This window comes from Labrus mixtus, chromosome 20 (genome assembly GCF_963584025.1).
Source record: "Labrus mixtus chromosome 20, fLabMix1.1, whole genome shotgun sequence".
Lineage (NCBI taxonomy): Eukaryota > Metazoa > Chordata > Actinopteri > Labriformes > Labridae > Labrus > Labrus mixtus.
This window is the reverse complement of record NC_083631.1, coordinates 6,323,615-6,335,267: the sequence shown is the minus strand read 5'-3', so window position 1 is coordinate 6,335,267 and position 11,653 is coordinate 6,323,615. Positions and strand designations below refer to the sequence as shown.

At 42.9% G+C, this 11,653-nt stretch overlaps 1 protein-coding gene across 4 annotated transcripts in view; it reads right to left on the bottom strand.

The window, feature by feature from the left end:
- Positions 1-178: 178 nt before the first annotated feature.
- Positions 179-11,653, bottom strand: part of arhgap17b (Rho GTPase activating protein 17b) — a 25,219-nt gene continuing 13,744 nt past the window's right edge. Inside the window, exons 4-21 of one of the 4 annotated variants that reach the window (XM_061065406.1) lie at positions 11,521-11,597; positions 11,167-11,278; positions 10,811-10,887; positions 10,504-10,606; positions 10,044-10,112; positions 9,813-9,894; positions 9,388-9,515; positions 8,861-8,972; positions 8,691-8,772; positions 8,480-8,560; positions 7,558-7,671; positions 7,356-7,447; positions 5,708-5,846; positions 4,646-4,918; positions 3,906-4,027; positions 2,971-3,384; positions 2,050-2,101; positions 1,271-1,411 (exon numbers count right to left, since the gene is read on the bottom strand). In XM_061065406.1, coding sequence (XP_060921389.1) covers positions 2,094-2,101; positions 2,971-3,384; positions 3,906-4,027; positions 4,646-4,918; positions 5,708-5,846; positions 7,356-7,447; positions 7,558-7,671; positions 8,480-8,560; positions 8,691-8,772; positions 8,861-8,972; positions 9,388-9,515; positions 9,813-9,894; positions 10,044-10,112; positions 10,504-10,606; positions 10,811-10,887; positions 11,167-11,278; positions 11,521-11,597 — 2,085 coding nt within the window. In that variant the 3' untranslated portion in view covers positions 1,271-1,411; positions 2,050-2,093. Of the gene's footprint in view, positions 1,412-2,049; positions 2,102-2,970; positions 3,385-3,905; positions 4,028-4,645; positions 4,919-5,707; positions 5,847-7,355; positions 7,448-7,557; positions 7,672-8,479; positions 8,561-8,690; positions 8,773-8,860; positions 8,973-9,387; positions 9,516-9,812; positions 9,895-10,043; positions 10,113-10,503; positions 10,607-10,810; positions 10,888-11,166; positions 11,279-11,520; positions 11,598-11,653 lie in introns of all 4 variants that reach the window. The other 3 variants (XM_061065407.1, XM_061065405.1, XM_061065408.1) reach the window with 3 other exon arrangements.

Below are 11,653 nucleotides of genomic sequence, written 5' to 3'. Positions count from 1 at the left end.
TAAAAGCTCAATTTGTAGTGTTTTTGATTAAATAATAAAACCTAAAGGACTGCTCTTTAACCGACTATGATCATGTTTGTTATTTCACCTTTGATTGTAGAACTTGAATAAACTTTAAAATCTCGACAGAAGAACTTCTATTGAGATAAGAGGAAGATGAGAAAAGCTGACAACACTGTAAAATATTGAACAATCTTTAATAAAGGGTAGGGATGCATTGTATGATGCATTATGTGCAGAAAAGCCAACATTAAAATTATGAGAACAAATGAAAAGACGATCAAAGAGCCGAAGGAAAAAAAATAAAACACCCAAACAGACTGAAGATTGTCGGCCGTCGCAAAAAGAAAAACAAAAAAACACAAATTGAGAATTACATTTCTTAATTACTTGGCTGTTTTTGGTCGCAGCTTTAAACTTTTAAATTTATTTTAAAAAATCCCTTCGAAGGAGGAAAGCTAATATCAAAAAACAATCAAATTCAACCCCCTGGATTAATAGAAGGAAAACTCCCTGAAATACCAGAAATGAAAGTGGAGGCGACACCGCAGGGAGACTCCTGCACTTTCATATTGCACTCGTAACAAAATATTTGGTCATCAACATCCATAAGAGGAGCCTTAACAGCTCTTGATTTGAATTACATTTCCTTTGGCCCACTTGCATTTCTTTGGTCCTTTAAATTTGCACATTTAGTGCGATGCTGGAGTGTGTGGTCAAATCTGAAAAGCCTGAACGTCACATTTGGTGAGTTGAATCTGAGGGGGGGAGGAATTATTTAGAAAATCCCAGGAAGTGATTTCACGATGGATTCTCATTTTCATAAGAGGCTGGCTAACACTTAAATATCTCCACAAACGTTATCAACTCTGACCTGGTGCTGAGACCAGATTTACAGACTGACTCAGAACACACTCACAGCTTCAAATGTTTAGCATCAATAGCCAGATTCTCTGATGCTCTTGCAGTGCGGCCCCCGCATGTTCAGTTGTTTATTAAGGATAAATTCGCCTCAAGACTAGTGAGGCTCTGCAACCCAAACAACAGGGGTTTGAAGTGAAATCTGACGCTCATCAGGAGTTTTGTTTTTAAGCTTCAGGTTTAAAGTCTCAGCAAAGCAGAAGAAGATGTGGCCGTTGTTTCCCCAGAAAGCATCCTGGCATCATGGGAGTTTCGAGTACGGAGCTGGAGTTTGTTACCTCACTGATATTTGATTCTAAACATTCAAAACTGCTCTGTTGACCACCCTGGAGGGAGGAGGAAGTTCTTTCTCACAGCTTGGTGCTCTCATTCGGGTCTGTGGCGGTGGCGACTGCAGCGGGCTCTTGACCAGCAGAGCTCTCTTCTTGTTGGTCAACAATCACCTCCGGGATGAAGGCTCGACCAATCCCCTTTAGGACTAGGCCTCCGTCTGTGCACGACAGTTAGGGGGGACAGGTCAGATAAAATCATCAGTTTAGAGAATACATACACTGTTTTTACCTGGGAACACAAACGCCACCTTAACACACTCAGTAAGACACCAAGGATTGATCTTTGTTTGAATAATCTTAATACTGCAAAGATAACAGTGAAGTCACTTTTTTATATGTAGATGCAGTTTTTTGAAGGGGTATCCTTGGTGTATTAATCTGTTAATGCAACACATTTTAGACCTGTTCCAGAAGTGCACACAGACGGTTTAAAAGGCATGTCGGTTATCACAGAAAACTGTTAGCAGGCAAAAAGCTGTCAGACCCCAGCATCAGGGGAGGGAGGGGGGGGGGGGGGGGGGGGGGGGGGGGGGGTTCCCAAGCATGTTAGTTCTGTTGCACTAAAAGGTTAATGTGAAGGGGGAGATGCATACTAACATACATGAAAACATGTATACAGTATGTTAAAAGCCAACTATAGCACACACACGGAGCAAAACAACAACAACTTTGTTACGCACGCACGCACGCACGCACGCACGCACGCACGCACGCACACACGCACACACACACACACACACACACACACACACACACAGAGAAGCAAGACCAAAGCATCAGCCAATCAAATCCTTACCATTACCTGCCTTGCAAAGCTCATCATATAGGCAGGCCGGCAGTTCAGACATCTGCAATATTTACACATTTCCTGTCATGCATCAGATCACCAAAATTAGTGTGCGCAGCTCTATGACACAGTGAAACCAAAAGCAGGAGAACTACAAATAGCATCGCCCTGAGAGAAAGCAGAGATGACTAAATACTAAATATCAGCAGAAGACCAGCGAGGGATTTCAGTCGTTAAACGCCTACACAATGAAAACTTATAAACATCCCTAAAGATGTTTGTTTTGTATAGATGATTATGCATTACACCTGAAATTACAAATTCAAAACACAGCAAAAAATACTAAATAAAAGATAAACTCCTCAAGTCAAGTATAATTCTGGGGCAGGCGCACTTAAATAATTCAATTAATGTGAAATTCGTTAGCAGTAGTTACTTTAAGAGTAGTTCAACGAATAATCAACAAAGACATTTTTCCTTTTTACTGTTAGATGAAACCTGTATGTTAACACTGTTAACACAAAGGGAAGGCCAATCAGATTTCAAAGGGGGCATGTCACCCCTGGGCACCCATTCCCAACATTAAAACATCTTTAGTGATAATCCAATACCATCATTTATTTCCTAATACATCATCTATTATCCATCTCAAACTTCAAGCAGAATACTTTTAGTGCTCATAAAGTCAATTTTCAGTGAAGTAAATTATGTTTTTGTTTCTTCCACCACTGACTCATCTAAGATTTTGCTTTATGAGATTTTGAATTGGAAAACCTTGATCATACAGGATGTGCACAAATACACACATCTGATAGAGTAATGCATCTTTGATACAGTTTAAGTACACTCAGTTTAAGTAGCTTATTCAAACTATTTCTAAAGAAGCATTGAGAAGCAGGGTTTTTGAGGCAGAGAAAACAGACTGTTTACCTGTTATGATCTTGGAGGCGGAGCTGAAGAGGTCATTACCGTCCTCATTGGCTGCAGGTTGCGGTGGCGGCGGCAGGCTGGGTCGGGGCTTTGGCTTGGGAGCCGGTCTGGAGGGTCTAGGGAGGGACCCTGAGTGGTGGAAAGACAGCGGGGTGGCGTGCGGCGCATCGTGAGGTGGAGTGTCTGGAGGGGTGGGAGTGCTGGGGGGAGAGGGCTCAGACTCCACCTGGGCCTGGTGGGCTTGAGGAGGCTGGGGGGGAGGGTGGCTCGGGGCGTGGATTATGTTGTCTTTGCTTGGGTGGCGCCTGGGAGTGATGGGCGGGTGATGAGAGGAGCCGGGTGTCTGGGTGTTGCTTGGTTGGGTGGCAAAGGGGCTGGCCTGTCTGGGCGGGGCGGGGGCCTGCTTCTTGGTGCCTTCAAAATAAAATCACAGTTATAACATGATGTAAATCAGTGATTCAAGATGGGGGTTGTCAGGGGGCGCTAGGGGGCAACTGGAACTTGGACAGACGTGGGGGGAAAATGTAACAAAAATAAAAAGGTATTACTTGTGACAGTTACATCTTAATAATTGTCATTTTGGATGAAATTAATAACAATATATCAAGTTCTATGTATCTGACTTTCAATTGAACCCCCCCCCCCCCCACTACCACTCTAGCCAATCAGAATTGAGCAGCTGCTATGAATGAAACTGATGTATCAAAAAGTTGCTGCAATAAAGATGATTAAAAAAAAGGGGGAAAAATTGAATTAATTATTTTTTTTATATTTTGCATCGTAATGTTCAAGGAAATTAAGTAAAGATGCAAAAGAGGGTTTCCCTCCGGGGGCTAATGCTAAATGGGTTTCCTTGGCAAGGCAAAGTTTTGGAAACCCTGATATATAAATGGTATAAAACCTTATAATCAAAACAGAAATACACATTCTCTCACCTCTACGAACCAAGTGTGGACTCGGACCCCTCGATCCACCCTGAGAGTGAGGGGTTCCCACAGAAAGATGGACTGAACCATTCCTCTGAGGAGGAGGGGTGGACATCAGCTCACGGGCCGGGCTGCGAAAATACAACAAATCAAAAATCTTAATCCATTAACATTTCATCCGTGCTCAATATTTACCAAGTTGTGAATCACTGGAAGAAAAATCATGCAAACTATTAAACTGTCATTCAGAGGATAATAATTAACGTTAAATGAAGGTTATCTCACACAAGAAAAAAAACACACACAAAAACACTTTAAAGATAATATTGAGGCAAAGATGCAAAATCAGTTTGTGCAGAAATGTGTGACATGCAAAATGAGACATGGCCACAATGCAGTCCCTTAGACTGCAGCGCTTACAGGCAAGGAGGAGGAAGGAGAACATAAATATAAATTTTTTTAAATAGTTAGACTTCCGTCAATCATAACAACAAGCAGGAGGAAGGAAACAAAGCATTACATGATTTTTGCTACAACACAGACTTAATTTGTTAAATAGAAGCCAAATTTAGAGTCTGGGACGTAGAAGACGTTGTTGTATTTCATGACGTTCAACATATGATCAGTGAACTGTGACGGACCAATCAAACACATGACAAACATAAAAAGGGTAGACGAGCTCCGGATTGGCTGATTGGCTGCGAGCAGGCGGTGGAGAATTGTTGCTACCTCAGCTCGCTCCTCCTTACCTGCTCTCCTCTGCGCTGAGCTGCGTTACAACCTGAGGTTTCACTGTGGCTACCTGGACCCCACCTCCCACACCACCACCACCACCACCTCCACTCAGGACAGGCTGCTCGGCCTCTGCAGCCGGGGACCAGGCCTGGGGTTGGGGCTCAGGCTGACCCCAGGCTTCCAGAGGGGGCAGTGTGGGTTGGAAGGTGGGTGAGGTTAGCTGTGGCTGCTTTCTATTAACAGTGTTGGCTCTACGGGGAGCGGGGTCCGGCTTTTTGTTAACAGGGCTAGGGAGGGGGGAAGAGGGGAGAGAGTTCAGGAGGGCAAACCACAAGTCGTCAAGACAGAATGAAGGAGAGCAAGAGACCGAGAGAGACCAAAACAAAAAAAAGAGACAGACAGAGAGAGAGAGATTCAGCAGGAGACAGAATAAGGTGCAATTTCCTTTAGCTGAGTTTCAGAAAGGACTCAAAGAGACATTAAGACCACCAGACAGCCCTTTTAAATAGAACAACTTCGCTCGGTGACATCTCTGCGCGGACAGCTGAAACAGATACCACACGGTACAAACAAATGCAACAGAGGAAGCCCACACAAAACATAAAAACCAGCAACCTATACGCAGAATCCTAGGCTTTAATTGGAAACAAAGAGAAAACACAAAAGTACAAAGGAGTGACAAGAGGAACATAGCTCTAGACAAAATCTGTCAATGTTCAAAGAGAACTCGTTTTCATCGTTTTCAGTACCATCCTCGAAGAAAAAGTAACTGATAGCTTGTGCTGAATTAACAGAAACAAAAACAGAAATGTGGTGCAAAAATAACACACAGCGTCATTCCCTTCTTTTACTTCAAAGTGACTGGATTCATGGGAGCTACATGGGACTATGGCACAGCTTTGAAGTCTGGACTGGGCAGATCTTCAGTGGGCGTTTCAGTGACTGTGATGGACTCGTTAGCCACTACATAGAGCGCAGACACCGCCGGGCCCCGCGACTCCTGCCTGCCCAGAGTCTTGGGACGTGACGGGAGCGTGAGCGGCAGGCTGAGGCTGAGGTTGGGGCGAGACAGGTACCTGTCTTTACGGGGGGTGTGACTGTCCCCATCCTGCCCCGTCAGGCTGCCGGGGCGTTTCCTCTCCGGGCCGGATTCAGGGTCTGGGGTGGCGGGATGGGAGGGCAAGGCAAACATGCCGGAAACGTTGAAGTCCACCTCTGTTAGGGTTAGGGAGGGGGTGGGAAGCGAAAAGAGGAGAGATTATGTTAATTATAACTTTATTTATATAGAACTTTACAAAAACAAGTAACAAAGGGCTTTACAATTTAAAAAAAATGCAAAACTGCTAAAAACAAATACACAAATAATACAACAAATAAAGGAAATAAACAGGTAAAAAGGACTCAAATAACCATTTATCACATACATCAATAAACCAGACACACATCTATGAGCTTTGCTAACTCACTGACTTTGTATGTTCGGTTTGTCTAAAACTTAGAAATATGTGTTTATACTTAGCTCTAATCATGTTTAGTTTATTTTTCTAAGATTTCATTTTGGGCTTTTAGTAGGAAAACGGGGTGAGAAAGGGGAATGACATGCGGGAGGGGAGCCACATGCCGGGCTCGAATCCAGCCCGCCCGCTTGTGGACTATAGCCTCTGTGTATGGGGCACAACCTAACCGCTAGGCCATCTGCACCCTGATGCTTAGTTGGTGAATGGTACATGAATCTGCCTAATGTTGGCACACTACAGTAGTATCGTCAATGTGAGTGTGTTAGCATGTTAGCCCTTGAAGTCCCATTATCACTTATATTAAACAGCTCATTTTGACAGCAGAAATAAACAGCCTGGTTAAAAAACAAACTCTGGTCTGAATAGCTTATACTGATTATATTAAAGCTAGGTAATAACATAATTAAGAACGTGGCTGAACTGATTAACAGGTAAGCGCGTTGTCGCTGTTAGCTAGGAGGCTAAAAGCCCACCACAGCTGCACATCTTTGCAAGTTTCTAGATTTACCGAAAATCAGTGTGAGGCTACATTTACAATATGGTGACCACCATTGTTGGGCTTCAAAACTACGCTTTAGAAACCAATGGGTGACATCACTGATACTATGTCCATGTTTTATACAGTCTACGCTACAGCCTGACACAGCTCCTAGCAAAGCTGCTAACACCTTGTGTTGTTTGTACTGTATATTTTTTAGCTATAATTACACTACCTGGCTGGCAGGCTGTTTCTCTCAACCTATAGTAAAGCTACTTTTACTGCTATTAATGATTTCTAAAATTCCCCAAATGCACTCAACACCTGTTGGAGGACATGCACAGACTTGTTAAAGGCAAATGTTTTAGAGGAAAAATACAAAGTAAGGGCAGTAAAATTGTAAAAGAACCTAGCTGCATACAGTGCATCATGTTTAAATGCCTGGTATTTGAATTTTCGGTGACCATCGGGAATAGAATATAATAGAATTACTTTATTGATCCCAAACTGGGAAATTGTGGCGTTACAGCAGCAGGTTGTCCAAACACACAATATGAGTAAAAAACACAAGAAGCAACAAAAAGCGTTCAAAGAAAAATACTGTGGAAAACTCCCCTAATCCTCCTGTTGTCTGCTCCCTCTGTATCTCTTTGTCTCTTTTGTTTACATCAGTTTTGAAAGGCTCGAAAAGAAAAGAACTATATCAATTACAACAAACAGATGTTTTACCTTCAGGGAAGAACCAGTCAGCATGCTGGATTATGGGCTCTATGATGGCGACCACATAGATAGATGTAGCTGCTGCCATCTCTGCCAGAGTCCTGAACACAACCAACAGACAAACAAGGACAGAGATGAAGCTTTATCAACAACAGCTGACCTTTGGACCCAGATATTTCATTAAAGAAATGACTGAGCACGTAGTTCTCACCCCTCGGTCTTTGCCCAGAGCAAGTTGGGTCCCAGGACTATGGCGATGTTGCTGGGCGTCATCTTATTAACCTCGCTGTCCTGGGCCAGTTTAGCCAGAAACTTCACCAGATACCTGAAACAGAGAGTGCTGTTGTCTGAAACGGGTTTTCATTAAAGGCTAGTTAGCATGATAGTCTAATCCAGCACGTTGCTAACTTTAGGTCATGTGACCCCAATGAAAGCAGGTTGATGCTAGAAATCAATTTGAAGTGCTTTTCATTGGACTGTTTTGAAATCCTACTTTGTTAAAGAATCAAATTTTGCACAAAAGAAAAGCAAAGGTTAATCCAACATAAAGGCTGGGAACCCTTGTTCTAGTCTAGATGGATGTCAGAGTCTTATAGGAGCCTTTTAACACTCCTGAAAACTTCCTGAGCTGTCTGTTGCGGGAGAATGTTTCCTTTCAGACAGGAGTAGTGGGGGGCGTGTCTCAGGATGGAAGATATGACGTAAGAAGAACAACGCAGATATGATGGATGAAACAGTCTGACTCTATAATGACAGTTTTTGCTAATAGGAGAAATGTCATCCCCCCTGCATGCTCGCTCGTTGAGCACTTTCCTGAATATTTCCTGCTGCATTTACCCATCAGCTGACCCCAACTTCACACGTATAGTTTACTGGGAGGCTGGCATTAAAAGTTCCAGGTAGTGAGGGGGGAAATGTAGCTATTTGCATTCACTCATGCAGCTCACACCAGAAATTACGAGGAACTTTTCTGGAGTTTTGTGAATGTGTGAAAACACAAAGGGTTTTGAGTTGACTTCCCGCAAAGTAGCAGGACAAGTTTCTTGTTTTGACTTGTTAAATCTGCTGTGGAAATAATGGAAGTACAAAAGTGGAACAGAAACTTGAACAAAAAGAGTCGAGGATGCTCTTACCTGAGGTTTGCCTTGTGAGTCTTTGGTAAACGGTCACATGTCACCCACAAGGCCTGAAGCCTCTTGTCGGAGTCAGACACACTGAAAACACACACACATAAATATCTGCTTATTACATGAGTACCAGGGAAGCTAAGACAACCTAAATGCTAAATGTTCATGCACACAACTGAGTGGATGTTAAAAGAGTCCTGTCTGTGTGTCTTCTTACTATGAAGCCTGCTGCCACTCGTCGTACAAACCAAAGGTCATCAGAGGTTCAGGAAGTTCCCTGAGGTAGGACTTCAGGGCTCCTGTGTTTGAAAAGAACAGCTGTGAGGAAACGATCTGCCCCGGATGGTTTTACTTGTTTTGAAAGATTTGTAGAACAAGAGGCGTTACCTGCGACAGCGTGGGGATCAGAGTAGAACTCCTCGAGCTGAGAGGTGGAGCAGTCCAGTGCTGCTTTTAGCTTCTTTAGTTTTGAAGCTCCGGCAGCTATTCTGAAGAGACCCTGCAGAGAAAACACAAGAGGAAAGGGTGACTGAAAGGTGCTTCTTCAGACAGGTAGATGTGTCTGGTTTCAATCCTAAAATCAAGGAAGAGAAAAAGGAGATGTAGCTCTTTCAGGATGAGAAGCAGACAGACAGCTAGTTTTGTTTCCTTTCATAGAAATGTCTGACAGTGTGCCTTCATGGGGAAGTTAGTATTACAGCTGAACTTAAGGAGTGTCATAGTGAACATGCTAATGGCTTACAGATGCCTGCACACACACTGCAGCCCTAAGGCTAACTGACCACAAGTCCGCCACAGATGTTTCCAGACTGTACGTGCCATCCTCCCTAGAGAACATGTTTAATGAGAACAAACATGTCTGCTCAAATAACCGTTCAACTCTGCCCCACTGTACCAGAGTGTTCCCACCGTACCTCCTCCTTCATGCCGGTCTCCAGCAGCATCATGACGCAGGCCTCGAGCGGCAGAGCGATCTCCCTGTTACTCCTCTTCAGGTGCTCCTCCAGAGCCGTGCCGAACGCTGGCTTCTCCATCCACGAGTCTAAGAGAAATCATCGCTCTTTATGAGTATGTAAAAGCAGTTGTTTTTTGTTTTACTATGTCTATCAAACATATTCTATAGTTATCCAGTGAATATGTATGAGTTTCAAAATAAGCCACGTATCTACTCGTAACACCTCTCTGATTGTGCTTAAACGTGCAAAATCTCTGTTTGTCTCCACTCTGTTTTGATTTATTTATTTGCACTTTGGACATCTTCAATGACTGCCAGCTCTTAAAATATAGACTAAAGACAGTAAAAGTTATTTTGTTTGTTATGTTTGTGTTTTCTGGTCACCTTGCTGTATTTGGATCGTCGGTATAGCTGCCTCCAGAGCTGCCAGAGACCTCCTGTGGTAATCCGCCTGGGCCTCTAATAACTGGAATAAAAAAGATATGTACATAAACTTTTGCATATCACGAAGCAGGCATTTACACTGCTTGACCAAAATAAAACTGTCATAGTGGAATTTGCATCACATTTCCATCCTAGTTCCAGATCATTTACACTCAACAGAGGTGCACCCACCATGAGATAATAACGTGCATAATCTCCCTCTTTGGAAGCAAAGTTGTACATGTCTGCAGAGAGCTGGTCCTGCAGGATGGAAAAAGGGAATATATATTATCATTCATACCAAACACTATACAACCTCAAGCCTTCTCTTTTAGTCTGCACAGAAACTTTCATGAGGACAAAGATGAGCGCCAGATGACAAAGCAGTGACCTTTAATGACATGATCCTGATTATGTGCCAGCACGTTTGTTGCTGATCCGCTCCTGGGACAAGTCGTTCTTTGTTCATTCACTTAATTAGATATGATCCTATCCTGATGAAGAGGCCATGACTGGAATGTACAGCTATTAGATTACATTTGTGTCCATAAAATTGCTTACAGCATACCTCAACCAAAGTGAATGGTGAAGCATAGTGAATAACATATTTGTGTCTGTAAAATGTAAAAAAAAAAAAAAGAGTAAAACCCACCTTGCATATTTCTACTTTGTTGAGAGCCTCGTCCATCTCGTCTTTGAGAGAATCGACCTTAGTTGCCATCGCCTGGTTGTTGGATTTAGTTGCTTGGTACCATCTGCAAGAAATGATTAAGACACTTATGCATCAGACTATTCGGTTAATGAAGCTGCCATTTTTTATAATGCATCATTTTGCAAGATCTAGGTTAAAAAGAAGAATATTTCAGGATAATGTTCAAATATGCACAAAGGAAACAAAGAAAACGTAAACAAATGAAAAATATCAAGGACATATGAAAACTTGGCTGACCACTACCTACCTCGTCTTTGCCGAGTCGTAGTCCAGAACCAGTTTGGCCAGTTGTTTTCTCTGTTTAAGTATATTTGGAATCTCCAACTAAAAGAGAGAAGAGAGGATCATGACTACACAAGCACCCGTGCAACACATTTCCCTTTGAGAATACTGAAAACCACACAGATACTGGTATACCGCAAATAATTGTCCAAGGGCCATGTTTTATTGAGCACAGTCAGTATGTAGAGATCCTGTTCAGTTTAAACTTATGTGATCAAAAGGTCATTTTTAAACACATTAAAAGCCACATAAATGGACTATATGTGGTCGCTGCTAAACGAGAAAGGCTGGGTTGTGGTGTTTTTTTTTTGTTTTGTTTACCTCTGCCAGCTGGTTGAGCGGTTCCAGGATGTCTCTCCCGATCTGGACTTCATGCTGCATCAGCTCAGATGCTAACCTGTTCTCTGCCTCCCCACAAACCTCCATCATCTTACTGCACACACACACACGCAAACACACAGAATGTAAGCAAATATAATCGTAATCACTTCCTCTCATTGAGAAAAAAAAGAACAGGTACACCTTTGAGGTAAGGACCCTACACATTCACTCCATCATGACTTTTTAAGTTGTATCTTTGTTCAATAGAATCACTTTAATGTATTCTAGTGACAGTCAGACGCTGAAACTGGCTGCCCATGTAATAAAAACTTTGAGTTCACTTTTGCGTCTCACCCAATCAGGCCCTCGTCTCCCAGCTGAGCTCCGCCCTCCTGCATGGTCTGGGACAGCGCTGTCAGAGGAAGCTTTTTCTGCAGGAAAAGACAGGCCGTAGAGCCACGATGAGTTAAAGTAAGAATGGACAACA